The sequence below is a fragment of the Microplitis mediator genome, chromosome 7 (assembly GCF_029852145.1).
Source record: "Microplitis mediator isolate UGA2020A chromosome 7, iyMicMedi2.1, whole genome shotgun sequence".
NCBI lineage: Eukaryota > Metazoa > Arthropoda > Insecta > Hymenoptera > Braconidae > Microplitis > Microplitis mediator.
Genome location: NC_079975.1, coordinates 304,591 through 326,342, shown reverse-complemented (window position 1 = coordinate 326,342; position 21,752 = coordinate 304,591). Strand labels below are relative to the sequence as shown.

Genomic DNA, 21,752 nt, shown 5'->3' with positions numbered 1-21,752 from the left:
TTACGAAATTTTTCATCTCTGACTTTGTTTGAAATTGATCAAGTCGTCACTTATTTATTTTCTAATAATACCACAACAATTAAGAGCAATTAGCTTTTGTTAAAGAGAGAACGTTAATTTAAAAAAGAATATAACAAAAAAATAGTATATATCAAGTAGAATGAACAGAGTACAAGTATAGAAGTAAAAATCGTTAGTGAACTGTAAACTAGTACCTACTGCTATTGCCGGTAGACGGCAATGAATGCATTGAATTTGATCTAGGCTGAAAGCCAATTGGAATCAGCCAAGCATAAACCTACGGTTAAATTTGTGAGCGAAAATTTTTATATGAAAAATAATAATGAATTTGCATAAAGTAAAGTGTGTTCTATGGAAATTTAATAAAAATTTGTTCGAAACAATTATGAGAAACGATTTAAACGAAATATGGGATTTCCAGTCGCTAAACTTGTTAATTTACGAGAAAACTTTCGAGCTTATCAAATGTGCATCAATGGATCTTTGATCATTAATCATCTATTATAAGAATGCTTCTTCTCTTTTAGAGCAATGCATTCAGCGGCGATATTATATATTAGCTATTAGCTTATAACATAAAGGTTATCGTTATCAAAGAACCTGTCAAGCAGTGTATTCTCAAAAGATTGATGCTCTTTCACTTTAACCTTCAGCACAAGACGTTTTAAGCTGACAGTCTCCATATATATGCATAGATATAGACTGCCATAGACTGCCAGAGTCAGAGATAAACTATTACAAACTATGACATCGTCTGAAGCATCGTCACAACTGGAACACAAATTCGCATACATAATCACAAAGGATTATAATCGGTCTAATAATACGTGCAAAGGCTTTGAGAAGCCTACGTCACGTTCTGTCAAGAGGGCTTTGTCTTGTGTATCTGTAATAACCCTTGTGAATAATTGGTGGCTGTGATTTGTCAGCAAGTGAATACTGACAAAGTCTCGAAATTATAACGCTTTAAACAGTCAACTGTAAAATCGTAAATAGTCAACAGAAAAAAATCGGTTTACAGTAACGATAAACTTTTCTACTACCTAATAACAGAATCTCAATAAAAAACGATACTTACGCTTTCGAACTTATCCTTGTTCTTGGCGTGTTGAGCAATAAAACGTGCGTCTTCAATGGTTTTCTCGATTTCCCGTGCAAGTGGCCTCTCAAACGTCGGACTAGCATCTTCATGAACGTAACCCGGACTGGCGGGTACAAATAGTTCATCATCGCCACCGCCAGGTAGCGGTAGAGGTGGCAATGCAGATTCATCAAAACGTGGTGCCACAACAGGAATGGGTAAATCACCGTACCTCGAATTAGGTATTGTTGTAACTGATGGTGGAACTGGTACTGGTGGTATTGTTACTGGTAAACCAGGTAAATCTGTTATTTCATAATCCTCACTATACCTTTTACCGCCATAGGGCAATTCATACTTGTCAGTCTCATTAACATTTGGGAACACATCGGTGAGTATGAGCTCGGGCGCCTTGTCGTCGTCATCCTCGTCCTTATCGTCATCATTATTATTATCATTATCATTATTATCATTATCATCATCGTTGTCCTTTTTTGGTCTTTCGATGCGCAAAAATGGAGGTAATACTTGAATAAATACAACACGAACCCATTTAGCCATACGATGTGTTACCGGAGAACGAAAATTAACATTTAAAACGGCGATTGTCACCACCACGGATAATGTTACCAGCACCATAGTAAATAATAAATATTTACCTAAAAGCGGCACCGTTATTGATGTAGGAGGGATTATTTCGGCAAGCAATAGAAAGAATACTGTTAATGATAGTAATATTGAAATTGACAATGACACTTTTTCACCACTATCGCTTGGCAGGTAAAACACCAGCACTGATAAAAATGATATACCCACGCATGGTATTATTAAATTTACTGTGTAGAATAACGTTTTACGGCGTAAAGTTATGTAAAATATTATGTCGGGATAGGGCTCTTCACAGCAACTGTAAAATTTTTCGTTTCTCTTCGCAAGCACTTTTAATATGTCCCACTCGACGGAGATGTAGTAATCGGCCAAGTCGATTCCTACGTCTATTTCGTTCGAGTCTTCTGTTTGGCTCAAGTGACGCAGATCCACCTGAAATACAAAAAACACAAATTGCACAATTATTAGCAGAATAAATTTTTTTTTTTGAGATCATGATAAAAAAAGGTATTTTTTCTGCAGCTTTTTGCCAGCCCCTGTGGCAGTTACTTATTTTTTTTTGAATAGTATTTGTATGAAATCTTTCGAAATTTACTGTCTCTAACAATTGATAATGGAAGTAGTATGAAGCTCGTAAGCGCACTGAATCATAATTAGACTTTATTGTGGCAGCTACTATAGTGATTCAAATTTAAGAGGGGGAAATTAATTCAAGTATTTGCAAGATAATGGTGCGTTTGATAATAAAATGCAATTAAGTGGAATATTAATGCATAGGATACTTTTTGGTCTATAATTTGTGATAGTTAATTTAATTATTATTTTGAAATTAATTAAAAAATGTTCGAACTTATAGATAATTAGTAGAATAAATCAAGGAAAAATAGGCTTAAGATATATAAAATTACGACTCCATGACCACTTAAATTAATAAATAATAATAATAATAATAATAATAATAATAATAATAATAATAATAATAAAATATTAACAAACAAACAAAAAACTATCAGATAATTTTAAAAATTTTTATTTTTAATACAAAACTTATTTTATTTTTACATTTTTTTTGACAACATCAATATTATAAAATTTGTTGAGATTATTTTAATTTTTTAGTTGGTATTTACAGACTGTCAATAACAAAATGTTAGTTTAAAAACTTTTATAACCTTGGTGCACTTTTAAAAGTAATTTATATTACAGAAATGACATATAACAGTTTTATTTTTAATGCATCTACAATATGTATATTTTTCTTAATGGTATAATAATTTTCCCAAATTATCATTATCTAAATGAGTAAATAATTTCTGCACATTATTTCTTCGATTTTTAATGATTCTATCTTTAGTTGGATTTTCCACAAACGGTTATGAAGAATACCATGATACATTGGAAAACTGCGCCACAAAGATGTTGAGTAAAGATAATTTATAATTTCTGTACAAAATTTTAAGTCTAACGTCAATTGATCAATATTTTGGTGCAGAAGCATATAAAAAGTTACATCAGTGTTGCCCAGTTTAAGAGCCTTCAAAAATTCTAATTCTTGTTTGCACTGAACTCGCACATTATCAAACTCTTGGCCCATAACAGCTTCAATATTTTTTTCACAAACATAAAAACACTCAGCTTCGACTAATTTAACAATATGTCGCTTTATCAATGCAATTGATTTGTTAGAATTGATGCTGTTATCAAAATTTATTGCTAGTTTTCCATCGTGATTAACTACATTAACATCAACCCCAGCATTCAACAAACTTATGATAATCGTTGCATTGTGGAGATAACTTTTCACAGCGGTATGAAGAGCCGTCTCATTATTCTTCGTAACCGCGTTGACATTTATTTCTTCGTGGTTCAACAAACATAGAAAAACATGGCAATTTTTAAGTTGCGACGCGATGTGCAAAGGCGTCATGCCTTCATCAACTCCTTCCTTGATTGTGCTGTTGATGTCAGCTCCACAGCAGAGAAGTAATTTCATAACCATGATATTTTCTCTGGCAGTCGCGGCCATCAAAGGTGTCCCCATTGATACTTCGTAAGCATTAACGTTCATTTTACAGCCTATCAATAGTCTAACCATATCAAAGTTAGATCTCCATGCGGCGATGTGCAATAGAGTCCGACCGTTATTACTCTTACTGTGTAATTCTGCGCCCCTGACGATCAAAAATTGTGCAATTTCTTGATTGTTCATGTCAACAGCAGCATGCAGAGGACTCAATCCATATGGTCCGAGATCAATATTTATATCTGAGCCGTGAGGCAGCAATAACATCAGCATCATCAAATTTCCGGTCTTAATAGCTTCGAAGATTGACTTTTGTTGTAATTTTATTGACAAAATTTTGAAGCTTGCTTTCAAAATATTCATTCCTTCTTCATTATTATCGGGTGAAGTTTCGTTATGTGTTTTTGTTGAAAGGATTTTCTTGAGATACCAATATCCTACTTTGTTTATTCCTTTTACCAAAACTCGTTGGTCTTTTAATTTCAAAACACTATCAACATATTTTAGATTTTTCAACGGCTTACAAGACTTCTTCAAATATTCCATTGTATACTGGAGGCTGGTATTAATGTGCACGTCACTACACTGTGTTAATTCAGTTTCAATCCAAACACTCATTGTGAAAATGTTCAATTTTTTTTACTTTTCACTACTAAGAGAAACTACGATGTGTTCAACAAGACACTCAAGTGCTCACTGAGACTGAAGACAATTTTAAATTAGGACAGGACTCCAAATATTTAACTACAGAATGAAGAATATTTCTCCTACCCGCATAACTCTAATGTACGTAGGTAATTATATTGGGTCTATGGTGTTGGAGGCGTCATAAAATAGTCATTAAGTAATTATATATTATATAGAAAATGGATTCGATTATCCTTGGTTTTACCTGAGGCTCTATAGAAATTTGTTTTTAATTTTAAGTACTTGGACTCGTAATTAAGGGTAGATACTTATAAACACTCTTTTCTTAGGCTATTCAAAATTCTCACATTTAAAACTAATGTTAGTCCAAAAGGCGTTAAGTGAATAATGAGTGCAGGTAACAACTTCAATTATAATTTAAAATTTGTTCTTATTCATTTCAAAGGAATTATACTAAATGAGATAATGAATTATATTTTATTCATAGATTGGTTCATTAGTTAATGAGTTATTACAAAATATTATTTTGAAAGATAGTAGTTTCAGAGATCAATGAATAACAATAGCGTGAGAGATATCAAAATAAATAATATAAAATCAATAGTTTAAATAAGAGAATATCTCTTGTATAATTTTTTCTTTTTGCGTTTTCACTTTTCTTCACCACCCGACGTTTCACTTGAATCATGACGCAGCTGTTTTTTTTTTCTTTCTTTTTTTTTTTTTTATAAAAGCTTAGAAATGAATACCCGAACACGAACTCGGTACTATCATACCGCGAAAAAACGTCAAGAGCTCCAGATAATCGTCTATCTCTGAAAAAAGTCAGCAACGATTCACATCTACAATAATGCATAACTTCTTGCATGAATCAACTCGTCCTCCATACTCGTCGATCGATTTCACTCTTTCGCCATGATATCAGCGGCAAACCCTTCCCCGGTTTCTTCCTCTTCCATGTACATTTAGCTTGACTCTCAACTCTACCACTTGAAGTATCATTTAGTAAAGTCGACGTATGATAATGTATCACGATCATCATGCTGGAAAAGTACTTGCGCACATAAAAAAAATATATATATGCATATATACAGGAAAATATATTGAAAAACTCTACGTCTTATCTTTTTTTCTGAACCCAATACACAGGTTGCTATTTGATAAGTCGACATGCCAACGTTAAAAAAAAAGTTTTGTGGTACTGATAAGTTAGATGTTACGACGGTTTGTAACCATCCTTCATGAGCTTGTGACCTGCTTTCAGTTTATCACCTTCTTCGCTTTTTTTATCCTTCGGAAGTTGCAAAAAAGTAATGATAATAAACATCAGTAATAGTGATAAAACAAAATAATTATTCGTGTTGCAAAATATAGCGTATGAAAATAAAATAATTGTAAGATTAAATGACCAATGACTAAAATGAGATGAGATGAAGTATAGGGGAGGGTGGGGCAGAGCGGCCCCCCTGAAATTTTGACCAAAAAAAAAATTTTTTTTTTTTTCGACTAATTACTATAAATCCGATATGTTTGCGCATTTTTACCCCTACGCATGACATTTGGGGCAAAATGGACAAGCCCAAAATTTTGAAAAAGTGATTTTTTCATATTTTTATCGTCAAATTAAAAAAAAATGATTATAATTCCACATTTTTAGCCCTACGCATAACACCTGGGGCAAAATGGACCAGCCGAAACTTCCGAAAAAATTATTTTTTCATATTTTTCGGCCGTTTCTTTATGTAAGAGGCAAATTTGGTCACTAAAAATTTATAAAAATTAAATTTTTTTTTTTAGTTGATAAATTTTTGAAATAAAGTAAAATTATAGAATTGATTTTTTTTTTTATTAAATAACAATTAGTAATTAAGGTAATCGAGAGTGAACGATTTTTTACGCTTTAAAAAATTTTTTTCGAGTAATATAAAACCAAAAATAGTTGTCAAGAGAAAGAAATACATTCTTAATGATGAAAACAATTTAAAAAAAAAAGAAAACGAAAAAAAAAATTTTTTTTATCACTTTTTGAAGGGGGTCGCTCTGCCCCACAAAAAAAAAAAATTTTTTTCAGAATTTTGGCAAAATGTCCATAAGTTTGTTCGAAATAGGACAAAAGTAAAGTGATCTTATGGTTGAAAGCCACAAAAAATAATAATTGGCTTAGGGGGGCCGCTCTGCCCCACCCTCCCCTAGTAATTATCTCAGTTTTTTACCTTACATGTACAAAAATAAATTACTGCAATCACAGTTCTGATGAAAATGTTATAAAAAAATAATTTGAATGTTACTGAACTAGAAAAAAAAAGTTGACACGAGGAAAGAAAATTTTTTAATTTTTAATAAAGACAGCAGATAAGATATTGCAGGTATCCCAAGTGTATTTTATTACTATTTAATGTTTTAAGCAACAAATTTTAATAATTAATAGTTGAAATTATAATTTGCGTCATATTTTTATTTTAAAAATATTCAAAAACTTGAAATTTAAGTTCTTATAACTCGGTATATATACGTTAAAAAATATACTTATATATGGATACAGTGTAAGAGCCTTTAGCAAGTACGAGCAAGGAGTCGAGACAATTTAAAGTAAAATACTTTAGAAGGGTACACAAAGTAAAATGACGTTGACACAAAGCGAATAAAAGAGCCAACAGTTTTCTCTTTAGTGCACACCACCACTGCTATTATTAAATATATATATATATAAAAGAGGTACAACAAAACTATACTCCATGACCTACCTCGATGACCCGTAACTCTGTTTCCAAATGATGAAATATGCAAGTAAATCGAGAGTTCAATTATGCATTCGTGGCGGAGGCTCACTGAAGAGGACAAAGGATCCTTCTCTCTACTTGCTCGTAGTTGTCGTTACTCTCCTATCCTGTTTTCTCGTTCCCTCTTATATTACTATATAGTATATAAAATATATTCGCACACTTTTGATAGCCCGCACTGAGGCTACAATGTTGCCCATGAATATTCGAACCTTCGAAACTTTAGCGATTGTATTCACAATCTCTTTTGTCTTGATACCAGTTTCGAGAAAAAAAAAAAATGCTTTAAATTTTCCTTGGAAAGATAAAAAAGTTTTTCTAGTTTAACACAAATTCTTATGTCAACGACATTAAAAGACACACAAAACTACCATCCCAGTATGATAAGTAACTTGTTTTATAGACAATAAGGTTTACTGTGATGTATAACAATGACATCTGCGGTTATTTTTGTCCAACTTTCCTGAGAAAAGGTTCATTTGTATGCTCAAGATGTTTGAATTTTTAGTTCGCCAAGAATAAGAATTCTAGACTGGAAAAATGGAGTTGAGGTGGGAGAGTTACAGCACTCCTTAAAATCAATGTTATTTTAAATTATTGTTATCAAACGCTGACTTTTCCTTCCCTACGAAAATATTCTAATCAATTTTCAAACTCATTTCAGCAATTTTTTTTTTTTTTAATGCATGTTCACGGAATCGTTATACAAAATAATATCGTTTTCATTTTCACATTCGAAAACAAAACAAATATTGTTACTAATAATAATAATGTAACTACATTGTTGGCCAATGCGTAATCTCGTCATAGCTTAAAGGAAATTCATCATTTTTAAATGCATACTAAAAAAAACGGCGTTTTTTTTTGGTCCGGATTCGGAAATCGAGTTTTCATCGGTTGTCAAAATTTTGAGGTGTTAGAAAGCTATTCTGTATATTTTAAGAGTGATGTCTGTATGTGATAAAAATGAATGTTAACAACTGCGATTTTCACCTCAATAGTTTGATGGATAAAACCAATTTGAATGACTTTTTTTCTGTTTGCTAGATTTTAGTTAGAATGTGACTCTGATGGATTATTTAAGACTGGTTGAGCATTGTGTAGAGAGATAAAATGATGTTGAGATAAAATAAAAAGATCGAGCAATGTGTTTCGTGTAAAATTTATCCTTTAGACTTTAGAGTGTAGTATTGTATAGGGAGCAGCAGTGTATCTGTAGGTTACGGGCAGACAGGCGGATTTGTCTGGCAAGAACAAATCCGCCCTCGCTGCGAGCTCTCTTTATATATCAAGACACAGATGCATGAATGAGGAAAGGAGCTGAAAAGAGTTGGAAAGGTTAGAGAGAAGAGACTAAACTTATTTTTTTTTTACTTTCACAAATTCGCTTGGAATATTTTTCTTGTGCTTAGAAATGGAATAAGAACTGATGAATCGTAGGCAACATTGTATCGACAGTATTATTTACGGTCTATGAGCAAAACTCTTGAATTTTTGACGTCCCTCAGTTTACTCTCCTACTTATCAATTTATATGTTTAATATTTGTATTTGTATTTGTTTTTTTTCTTTCTTTAAATTCTTCAAGTGATTTGTTTTGTATAAATATTTCAATGGAACCATTAAGTGGGTGGTGTATGGTAATAAATTATAAAGACACTTCTGTTTATGAGGGGGAGGAGTTTATATAGAGAGCAGTAAACAACTATAAAGCATTATTAACTCACCGTATAACCGTCGTATGTCCACGAGCCGAACTTCATAAAGCAGGTTTGTTCGTCGAAGGGAAAATACTCGACGTTAATCTCACAAAAAGACTTGTAAATTGCCGGCGGTTTCCACTTTACCTTACCGGTATAATGCAGTATCGCTTTGGTCATTATCGTTACCTCGTAATTGCCGTCGGCACTGCAACAAAAAAGTAACAATAACAATAAAAGTAACAGTTACAGCAATACTTTACAAAATAAAAAAATATTTTCAAGTCTTTTTTATTTAAATTAAATTTTTATTAATTTTCGTACAATTCATTTTCAAGTTCCTTATAATAATCATTAGGGGAGGGTGGGGCAGAGCGGCCCCCCTGAAATTTTGATCAAAAAAAAAATTTTTTTTTTTTCGTCTGATTACTATAAATCCGATATAATTGCACATTTTTAGCCCTACGCATGACATTTGGGGCAAAATGGACAAGCCCAAAATTTTGAAAAAGTGATTTTTTCATATTTTTATTGTCAAATTAAAAAAAAATTATTATAATTCCACATTTCTAGCCCTACGCATAACACATGGGGCAAAATGGACCAGCCGAAACTTCCGAAAAAATTATTTTTTCATATTTTTCGGCCGTTTCTTTATGTAAGAGGCAAATTTGGTCACTAAAATTTATAAAAATAAAATTTTTTTTTTTAGTTGATAAATTTTTGAAATAAAGTAAAACTATAGAATTGTTTTTTTTTTTTTATTAAATAACAATTTGTAATTAAGGTAATCGAGGGTGAACGATTTATTACATCTTAAAAAATTTTTTTCGAGTAATATAAAACCAAAAATAGTTGTCAAGAGAAAGAAATACATTCTTAATGATGAAAACAATTTAAAAAAAAAAAAAAAACGAAAAAAAAAATTTTTTATTATTTTTTGGACGGGGGTCGCTCTGCCCCACAAAAAAAATTTTTTTTTTTTCAGAATTTTGGCAAAATGTCCATAAATTCGTTCGAAATAGGACAAAAGTAAAGTGATCTTATGGTTGAAAGCCACAAAAAATAATAATTGGCTTAGGGGGGCCGCTCTGCCCCACCCTCCCCTATATATTTTTTTCAATCTACAAATAGACTTTAGTAGCTGTTCCAAGTCAAAGATTATATTTTTTGAAATTGACTATGCTGTTAGGAGACATACATTTATAATCAATGTATTACACTATCTTTTTGAAACCTGCACAGTAAATAAAATCCATAAAATAACATGACCTTTAAAGAAAATTATCGGATAATGTTTACATGGTTGAAATTATTTATTTATTTTTTTTTTTTTTCATCAATTCGCATATGAGTGGATGCAATTTGTGAAAATAAATTTGAAAGAATGTTTATTTATTATTTATTTCCCAGGTTCTGTGCCTTTTATTTAATATATTTAAAAGTTATTTATTTTTTTAGTTATCGTATGTAGGTAGAGCGAGGATAAGGCGAGTAATATATCAATGTGAATGAGTAAAAGCAAAAAGAAAATAAAAAAGAAGGAGAAGCGGGTTAGATCGGTTGAAAGTTGTAAAATTTAGCGGCGTCGCCGTTGGAGAGAGTGAGGACTGGAAAGGGGTAAAAACCTGGGGTGTATGTACATATGTATATATAACCCATATAGAGTATAGTAACGGGGGTTCATGCTCCCTTAAAGCCCGTAGATTTAGTCTGGCATAGTTGTGTGTGACCCTGGGGTGGAGTCGTCGGGTGTGTCGCGTGGAAAGGGATGCGGCTGGCGCTTGGGCTGGATGGCTGGATGGCTGGCTGGTTGCCGACGGGAGTGCACGATCGATATAGAACACGAATGTGCTGCGATATGATTCCTCAAAAAGCTCCAACGCAAAGCTTTTTAGTTGCTCACTCTAATTGTCATTATTTTGAGCTTATGCGTCTCACAATTGAAATATATTTTATATATTAATGTTGCATTTCGTACTACGAATTACGTTTTTTTTTGCGAGATGAATATTAGTGGGTGAAAATGAGGATTTTTTTTACTGAGAAATATGAGTCAAAGTTTCGTGGTTCTTTTTATAACTTTAAATACCGTAGATATATGACGATTGCTGGTGATTTAGATTAATTTTATGAGGATTTAAATTGTAAAGGATTAATGGGGTCATTTTTTTTTAATTTATTACATTTGGGTAGATAATTTTGCGCAATATCACCGACTTTTGAAAAATTTTTCCTGCTTTATTTATATTTTTTTTAAACTAACAAGATCGCAGGGAACCTTTTGACATGGCGTCAAATCGGCTTATAGTTCAAAAAATATTTTTGTTAATTTGATGATTCCATTACACTTTAATGCAGCTGCTAAAATATTTCTTCATTTCAATCGTAAAATTAATACATGATACATTATTCAGCAGGCTCATTTGAAACTCATGTACATCGCTCAACATACTACCTCTTCCTTCATTTTATCACTATATCTATCAACAATACTCACACATATCAACTAACGAAATTCATCGCTACCTAACTTATCTAATAATCTCATTTATTAAACATTACATTAGACTATCTAGTTGAATTACAAATTATCAACTAACCCATGTTGAAAATTACACATCAAAACTTTTCGTTCCTACAAATAATTCAATTCCAAACAACATCTTAAACAGTAGCAGTAACATTTACAATAATTATAATAATAACTATAATTATAACCATGACTACAAACAATTCATACATATTTATCGCTTTCGTGATAAAGTAAACTTTTAAAAGTATGATTACATATAAAAGTTAGCACCGTTTGAAATTAGCATCGCTTGCGTGATAAAAGACAATGAGGTAAATAGCTCTCCCCAAACATAATATGCAAACATCCATCTAGTTTGTATATACTCCTCCTCACTATGTTTTACTTTACATCCTAAAAGTCCTTACACACATATATATATATCTATATATAGACATATATAAATAGTAACGTTGTCATGAGTGGTATCTTTGTGAGTGTACGGCGCCGCGACGCATCCGCATGGCAATGCCTTTATACATTGATTTCTCCTGGTTGCTGTTACTTCCTCATCTACTCTCTTCCTTTTTCACGGCCCCCTAACCACCCATTTCATTGCGCACTTTCCCTTGCCCCCTTTAACCCTTCTTCTATCCTTACGGCACATAACATTGGTTTAATATTCTCTGCATCCAACGTTCGTTGGTATTTCCGCCCTCCACATATAATATGTTACTACTCTACTCTCTTATACTCTACTGACTAATCTTCACTACTGTCTATGAAAACGTATAAATATATTTTTAAATTACTATTACATAGGTTATTGATATCAGCTAAAGCACTCGCCGTTAAAACTTGAATGATATTTAAAATTTTATAAAACTTGTCAGCATTTAAATTTAATTATTACGATTATTAGTTTGTTGACTACGTGCTCTAATACTTTGAGAAGGGGGTTATACTTGACGGTCAATTAATTTTTATAGCTTTTAATAACTCTTATTAATTAATTATTTATACCTCGATAATTATAATTGGATATTTTATATGATTTATTCAGAGTTAATATTTTAAGTGTAAACGTCATAAGATAAAATATAATTTCTAAACAATACTAAAAAAAAAATCGGTCTGTCAGTTGACCCTGCGGGCCAGCCCCAAAACTTCCCGCTGTTTTCGAGCTCGTTAAGCTCGAAAACATTATTGTGAATACATTTTTGAGCTCTTCGAGCTCGCAAATACTTTTGTATGCCATTGTTTTGTAAAAAACCATTTTTTAGCATTTCCTTCTCCCACGATATCTCGCGAACGAATTAACCGATTTTGATGGTTGAGGTGGTAATCGACGCGTTTTATCAAGTTCTGAAGCTGATCAAATTTTGAAATTGATTTATTTAGCCGTTTTTGAGAAATTTCAAAAAAACCAAGGAAAAAATTTTTTTTGAATTCTTTCGTCAACGGTTTCTCTTGAACGAATGAACCGATTTTGATGGTTGAGGTGGCATTCGACGCGGCTTATAAAGCTCTAGAGCCCAGTCCATTTTGGAATCAATCCATCGAGCACATTAGAAGTTATCCAAATAAAACATTTTCGAAAAAATTTTATTTTTGAAATATCTCTGAACGCACCCTACCGATTAAGTTCAAATTTTTACGGCTTCAAGACATTAACAAGCCGCGTCGAATGACACCTCAACGATCAAAATCGGTTCATCCGTTCAAGAGTTATGAATATTTACATACATACATACGTACGTACACACATACATACACTCGGACATCATCGTGAAATTAGTCACGATAGCTTCCTAGGACCTCGAAACATCGACATCTGATGGAAATTCGATTTTCGTAAATCGGACCGAAACCAATAACTTCCCGAATTTTTGAAAATTTACAATTTTCTTAGCGGGAAGTTAAAAAATGTTGATAGTAATTAAGTTCTATTTTTAATGGAAGTATTAATAAAAACCGTTTAATTTCCGGGCAAGTAAAGATTATCATCATCTTTATAAAACTTGATTTCCATGTAATGAATTAGTTAGTAGAGCAGCATTATTTAGAAGTAAAAATGAACAATGTGGTTGGGGTATTGGATGGATGATAATATTAGCTTGTACAACTCGATGAGCTAAGGGTTAGTTTGTGATCGTGATCATAAATGCCAGAGAGACAATATTATTTAGCTTACAGCCCCTTGAGAATTGGATTATTAATGGATCGGTAGATGGTCACATTACTACGACAGTTTGTACACTTCTCGACAGTTATATGTCACAATTCATTTATTTACCATCCCAAACCTTTCATCAAATAACTAAACAAATTACTTATCTCATTTAATAATACTCGCCGGTCTCATAAATCCATTAGTTACTTAAATATTAATCATTGAGATCTCCAAAGACCATGTCAGCATATCATCTCTGATAAAAACTATTAATCGTTTTATCAACCCGTTTTATCATTCACTAAAAATTCTCCATTATCGCGATACTCGTTTCAAAAAATTAAAAAATATTATTCAAATAATGTACAAGGGTTTTATTAAAATTTATAGAGCTTATGATCTTTTATGTGGAGCGTGGATTTTTAACCAAAAGCTGTCAATCTTTATATAATACTAGTACCTACATAAATATATATCAAGTATCTGAAAACACGAGTATAGAAAATGTGTATAGTACTTGGATTCTCGTGTTATCTGGCCCGTTTTCACCTTCACCGATAACCCTTTCAATGTAAACTCACAAATACATTTTTGTAAATGAACGCTGTTGACTTTTTCGTACAGAGATCGTGTGGTAGTTGAAGAAAAATATGTACGTTCGTGATGGTAAAATAAGTAAGAGTAAACGAATGAAGGTGTAAATGTAAAATGAAAATAGAGATATGCATTTTGTTTTTTTTTTTATTTTTTTCTAATGCCAGCCAGCTGTTGGAGTTTTAGTGCTCCATATTTTTCTTGCTTGTGAAATATATGCCGACGATGGAGAAGAGTGCATCGGGAGTGGGATTGATAGAGTAGGGAATATCTATATGCATAGACATTTTACATTTACATTTAGATGTATATATGTATTAACATATACATATTTATATATTTACATGTTAGTATGGATAAATAAATAGTGAGGCAGAAAAAAAGTTCTTTAATCCTAGTCGAACTGATCTCGCTAAAAATGGGAGTGGTCGCGTGGCTTTAAGACAGAGAAGGAAACTCATTTTTTTTTTTTTTTCTTTGTTGATGGCAAAAAACTTTTGAATATCACGCAGTTGTCTACCGTTTATACTTTGTTGTTTATTATTTTTTTTTTTTAGTTCATTGTTGGTGTGTGTGTGTGTGTGTGTGTGTGTGTAGTTATTTTTATGCTAACAGATACCAGAGGCATGCACGTACGCGCTCGTTTTACTTTATTTTCTTTATGATTATAGAGCTGTTTTTGTTTAGTAGTTTTTTTTTATGTAGATGGTTTAGTTTAGTTTAGTTGAGTTGGGCTTGGTTCGTATGTGTTCGCTGGGTAAAGAATTAACGAGAAATATTTTGGTATTTTCGCCAATGAATAAAAGTTATTTTTATGCTCATGGAATGGTTTAAAGTTTTATGAGAAAATTAAAAATTGATAAACGATAGTGTTAATATTTTAATTTACTTCAAACGTATTTTTTTTTTATTCGTTTACGAGAATTTTAACAGCTATGTTTTGCTAAAAATTACAAGTTTATTTCAGTCTACTCAAAGATTATTTTTATACCCGTTTTAAATTGCGGAATTTTATTAAAATTAATTATTATTACATATGATGATAATGTACAGTTTAGTAAACAAATTACTTTTATTATTATAGGAATTGCTGATTTTTAATGTTTTTAACAACTTCTACTGATAATAATAAAGATGTTAAATTCAATAAAGTTAAAAAAAAAACAGATTCAAAAGCAAACCGGTTTTTTTTGGTAATTACTCTAGGCTTGTATGAATTCAGGTTAGCTGTATCTATCTCATAGCTGAATGGATTTTTAAGATTTTTTTATTAGTGTGTTAAAAGTAAGAAGAAAAAATAAAAAATAAAAGTAAAAAAGCTTTCAAACTCTTTACCGCAAACAAGAAATGAAGCTAAGCCACATTCTCCGTGAATGCTTGGTTGCACATAGTAGCAGTGGTAGTAGTAAACGTAGAGGTAGTCACGGTAGTTGTGCCAGTGGTCGTTGTCAAACGCGAGTTAGTGTAGGATTCCAACGACCGCATGGAATTCTCTTACCACATCTATACACAAAGATGCGGAGACGAGACGAGGAAGATAAACCAGAGCTAGGGATAGCAAGACGAAAGGAATAACGGAATGGAAAGAAGAAAAAAGAAAGAAGAAAGAAAATAAGAGTATAAACGATAAAGAAAAGACTGGTTAGAGTTTGGATAGCGCGGGCATTTCGCCAGCCATCCATCTTTAAGGCGCGCCATCGCTTTATTACCGTGACGCGCTTTGGCTGCTTGTAAGTTCACCGACTTTAGTTTTCCGAGCTACAGACTACACTAGGCTAGATAGATACACAGTAACTGATGTAGAAAGCTAAGTACTGTACCTAGTACCACTACCCGGTGCCTGGTACCTTGTGCCAGCACCGAGGGTATGTACAACAATAACGACATGTATAAAGTTAAACAGTTACAGGAAGATACATATATCTTTCTACTGGTTAAAGAAATACGGCTACGAGATACAATATATTATATATATAGGGGAGGGTGGGGCAGAGCGGCCCCCCTGAAATTTTGACCAAAAAAAAATTTTTTTTTTTTCGACTAATTACTATAAATCCGATATGTTTGCGCATTTTTACCCCTACGCATGACATTTAGGGCAAAATGGACAAGCCCAAAATTTTGAAAAAGTGATTGTTTCATATTTTTATCGTCAAATTGAAAAAAAAATTATTATAATTCCACATTTCTAGCCCTACGCATAACACCTGGGGCAAAATGGACCAGCCGAAACTTCCGAAAAAATTATTTTTTCATATTTTTCGGCCGTTTCTTTATGTAAGAGGCAAATTTGGTCACTAAAAATTTATAAAAATTAAATTTTTTTTTTTAGTTGATAAATTTTTGAAATAAAGTAAAATTATAGAATTGATTTTTTTTTTTATTAAATAACAATTAGTAATTAAGGTAATCGAGAGTGAACGATTTTTTACGCTTTAAAAAATTTTTTTCGAGTAATATAAAACCAAAAATAGTTGTCAAGAGAAAGAAATACATTCTTAATAATGAAAACAATTTAAAAAAAAAAAAAAACGAAAAAAAAAATTTTTTTTATCACTTTTTGAAGGGAGGCCGCTCTGCCCCACAAAAAAAAAAAAATTTTTCAGAATTTTGGCAAAATGTCCATAAATTTGTTCGAAATAGGTCAAAAGTAAAGTGATCTTATGGTTGAAAGCCACAAAAAATAATAATTGGCTTAGGGGGGCCGCTCTGCCCCACCCTCCCCTATATCTTTCGACTGGTTAAAGAAATACGGCTACGAGATACAATATATTATATATATAATAATAATAATAATAATAACACTAAAGGAAAATTTAGGTTTTTTTTCTTTGTCTTGGGGTAGTTGAGTCTCTGTTGGGTTTTGTATGTATATCCTTGGATGGTGAATCGATTTTATGTGGAGAATAATATCTTGTGAGGGGCTACGGGCTATTGTACATAGAGATGCTACTGGATTCTATTTTAGAATTGATGCGCTGAGGAAATGAACAGTCAACGGATATAGGAAATGTTCAGTAGCTCAAGATAGTTAGCGACAACGACTTAGGAAGTTGTAACCAAGCTAATGGGGAACTCGATTGTTATACTTTTATGTATATAATATGTTTGTTTTATCTTTGTGTCTTTATAGATTGTTAAGTTTGAATTTTCCAAAATCTTTTAAGATATCTAAAAAACCTGAGCTACATTGCGGTTATTGAAATGAAAAAAGAGGTTGAAATAATAATTTTAGTAGAAGCAGCACGTAATTTACGTCAAAAGAGACTTATATCCAAACGAAATACAATATCCGGCGGTTGGTCTCGGAGCAATAGCCCCAGACCATATTTCATTGAACATTATTAAACCGTTTAATCAACGAGATCAAATTCCTCAGACAGATTATTCCAGTACACATCATTAATTAATTAAATAACATTCAAGTTAAATTAAAATCATGCATGACTTGTTTCTCTTGGCAGGTTTGACGACTTTGGTTGTTACGATGGACCGTCAGCAACTCGGAAGGAGGATGGAGGAAAGAGGGAGCAGGAGGGTTAATTATAACGCCTTTTGGTTGATGCCAACCGATAGATGAGAGCAAGGGCGTGTCGTGTCCACAAGAGGATGGCAGAAGACCCTCGAGTTCTCTAACACAAATACATATATGTATAGAAAAGCGTACGCGCACTACGGGGTTTATAACTGCACAGAGGTGCCAGGTGACCTAAAATATACCGAGTGCGCGGATCTCTTTCTCTCACTCACTCTCTCTCTGGCTGTATATCACAAAGTATACAGCAGGCTACAGAGTACTCACTTTCTACTATATATGAAAACCCTTTTATGAAAACTCCCTACACCAAACTCCAGCCTTCTCAGCCTCATTCTCATCATCTCTGCACGAGCATAAGCATACTGCATATTCAATATACATACATTAATATGTATCACGCGTATGAGTGGATCCAGCAACCAGATGACTCTAGATTATATATATATCCGTCTACTCTCGACATGTCTGGTCGTGAAACTTACACTTGGACCTCACTCTTGTCGAGGAGTCTGACTCTTTTTTTTCCCTTTTGTTTTTATAAATAAAAAAAAAAAAAAAACCCTTTTACGCTTTCACACATTTTAGGTCGGACTTGTGTGTACCAACTGGAACCATTTTTCGTTTTCTTTCATCCTGTATACGACACTATGTCCAATTTAACCCACACGATCCTTTTCACTACATACTTTATATATGAAATTACTTTGTTGTTGGTTCTTTGGAGATTATAATGGATAATGGATAATGGACGATGGATTCCCTAAAAGAATTTTTCGAGATAACTACTATTTTTTATCTCGAGAAATGAGCTTTTTTTTCTATAGTAAACAAAAATAAAATGAGAAATAGTGTTGAGAAAGTCTAATTGGTTGCAAGATAACTCCAGGTACATCAGACTAATATATATAAATCATATTAATGAATTATTTATTAGTTATTAAAATTTGCATATAAATAATGTTATGTGTGTTTACGTGATTAATCAGTTGTATCCATAAATCTTTGGGTACTTTTGTAAGCTTGTTGATAGAATAAAGGTTAGTGTAGATAAATTTATTTGTTGATTGATGATATATGAATAATATTAAGTTTATTATTATCAGCAGGATGGACAAATATTTGAGGTAGAAAATAATGGTCGGACAGTATTTTTAAATAATTATACTGAGTAAAGTCACTGAAATTTGTAATAATTCCTGTGATTAGAGGATATTTGTCTACGAAGCCATTGGAAGGAAAAAAAAAAACCTAGAACAACTTCCGACGACAATTTACTCTGTTTCTAAACAGAGGAAAGGAAATTTCAGCGGGTTTTTATCTCTGTTGTATTATGTTGTCAGTTCAGCAAGAGCAGAAGCAGCAACCGTTGAATTTCATACTCTCCTACGATCTATTTCTTTTATACAGTTTTGTTCACTAGTGAGTTAGTGCTTTTGAATTGCACGAAGAAGAAGAAGAAGAAGAAGATGAGGAGGAGAATGATGATCATGGTGATGGCAACAATCAAGAAGACGAAAACAAAGATGAGAACGAGAATGATAGATAGCAAGTTTCGGGAAATCAATCAAATGTCGTAAACTTTCCTGATGTCATTCTCTAGTTTTAAAGACAAAACATCCCATGATAAAAGTCTCAATCGCTTTCTACTTAAAGACTCTTCCTTTAACTCAGATATATTTTTTCTTCCCAACGGATTTTCACTTTTCTCCTTTATTCCCTTTCTCGCTTTTGTGGTCTGACGAAAAACTTGTGCGGACTCTAAAGAGTATAGAGAAACCTTTTTTATCGAGCGGTAAATTGCATTTCAAAATATATTTCCTTCCCCATTCGAGTTAAAATTTCATAATCGATCAAGTATATTTTATTTCCGATCAATCAGAATGTTAATTCCGTATATTTACTTACGTTTGACCAATTTAAATATTTATCATGTTAATAATTAATTATTACCAATAAACCACGTGCATAGTAAATTGCTTGACCAATAAAATTTTAAATATTTAATCAATATTAAAATGAGGTAATCTGTAAAAAATTCAAGTATTATTATTATTATTAAAGCTTTACAAGCACTTGAGCGCAACAACGATCCATATCTGCTAAAGAGTCTGATCATCCTCTTTTGTCACCGCGATTTAATTGTGTATGCAATTTAGTGGTAAACGTTGGTAAAGTGGCATGATGTTATACAGTACAAATATATATATATATATATTTATGAAGCGTGTTGATAGCAGGTGAGGAGGGTTGTTTTATACAGAATAATAATACTACAAGAAGAGACAAGTCTGTAAAAGGGTAGAGAAGGTATAAGGCTGAAGGATGCAGTTGTAGATGTAGTTGTAGTTATAAATGTATTGTTATGCATGTGTGAGTGGTTTTATGTGTGTGTAGTGAGGGTTGTATACAATGGATTGGTACGATCTAGGACAAGCTGCAGGTGCGGTAATCCAGTGATAATGGAGTAACGAGATTCTCGCGCACGTACTTACGTTCTTGGCATATTTTAACGTTGAATTTTATCCCACAAAGGATATGTGCTGAGGAAAGGGGCAAAGTGGGCGCTGAAAGTAGAGAGTGAAGTGGGCCATAGAGCCCGATGGGTGAAATTGTGTAAAGAATGAGAATAGAAATGGGTAAAGGACCCAAGAGAATAAAGGACGATGTGAAGCTGAAACTATGCAGCTTATTATTTTTTCCTATAGGGTTTGTTAAATGTTATACATGAAAATGTCTTTGCTTTCTGGGCATTCTTTTAATATCACGGAGTATTTTTTGTTTACATTTTCTGGCGCGGTGCGATAAGGAAGAAATTTTTAATTTCACCATCGGCTAATAACGTATGATTCATTACGTTTCAGAACTGATTTTGCTAAAAATGTTTATTTTTTTTATCAAATTAACGGAGTTGTAGACACTAAAAATTTATATAACGCTTTTTGTAAATTATCCAAATAATAAAATTATAAATCAAAACTTTTATAATTTTAATTTTATTTTAAATATAATTAACTAGTTTCACAATTAATAAAAATTTTTTTTTTTATTTATTTGCATACGAATTTAATTAATTTTCATACAGTTTTAATTAAAGAACCAAGTTATTATTTTAACATGAAAAAAGTTTGAGTATTTTATTGTTGTTAACGAATCAATGAATAATACAGTGAGTTATTAAATTAAATTGATATATTATTTTAATATATAAATATATACTTTCATTACAATCTAAAATTATTTCTCCGAGCTAACAAGTCTATTATAAATTATAATTAAAATAGTAGTAAAAATGACAGAAATAATGGCAACGTTAATTATTATTGTGACAATGATAGTAAGTTTTTTAACAAGAGTTTTCCAAAAAAAAAAAAAAAAAAATCCAGCTACATTGAAATTTTCGGTAAACGATTCTATTGTATTTAACTTAATTCATTCCTTTTCATACTTTTAATTATGTTTAACAAAAAAAACTGTTTTTTTGCTGTGTTGAATGACAGATTTTAAATAACCTGCTCAAAGCTTCTTTATTTGTATGCACACAGTTTTTTTTTAATTCTTACATACACATCTTACTATAGAATCTGAGTCTACTTAAACCAGCAGGATATTACTTGAATAAAAAATTTAAATACTTGTTTGATATCTACTCATAAATTTGTGGCTTTGACACTCAATTCTAAAATTAAAATTTTTTAGTCATCTACAGATTTCGCGTGCCAAATGCCAAAAGGGCGTATAATTTTTTTGTTTTTGGTGCCAATCGTTTTGTTAACATGTTCTAAGCCTAAAAATCAAAAAAAAAATTCCAAAGCCAAAAGGGCATATATCTTTAGATACCCCCCTTTGGCGTTAGTACGTCAAAAATTTTTTTTGCAGATCTTTACGTTTCGAGCGATTCTAAAAAGAATGGCAAAAAAAATTTTTTTATACGCCCTTTTGGCATGGAACCCTATCTAACTGCTGTAATACGCCCTTTTGGCATTTGGCACGCGATTTACTATTGACTGATAATTATTGCAATGATGGTAACAGGAAATAATCTTCGAGAAATAGATTCTTTGAATGAATAAT

The 21,752-nt window shown here is 32.0% G+C and overlaps 1 protein-coding gene across 2 annotated transcripts in view; it reads right to left on the bottom strand.

Moving 5' to 3' along the window:
- Positions 1 to 21,752, bottom strand: part of LOC130671671 (acetylcholine receptor subunit alpha-like 1) — an 88,521-nt gene that overhangs the window by 7,939 nt on the left and 58,830 nt on the right. For both annotated transcript variants that reach the window (XM_057475718.1, XM_057475719.1), the window contains exons 5-6: positions 8,889 to 9,069; positions 1,100 to 2,143 (exon numbers count right to left, since the gene is read on the bottom strand). In XM_057475718.1, coding sequence (XP_057331701.1) covers positions 1,100 to 2,143; positions 8,889 to 9,069 — 1,225 coding nt within the window. The remainder of the gene's footprint in view (positions 1 to 1,099; positions 2,144 to 8,888; positions 9,070 to 21,752) is intronic.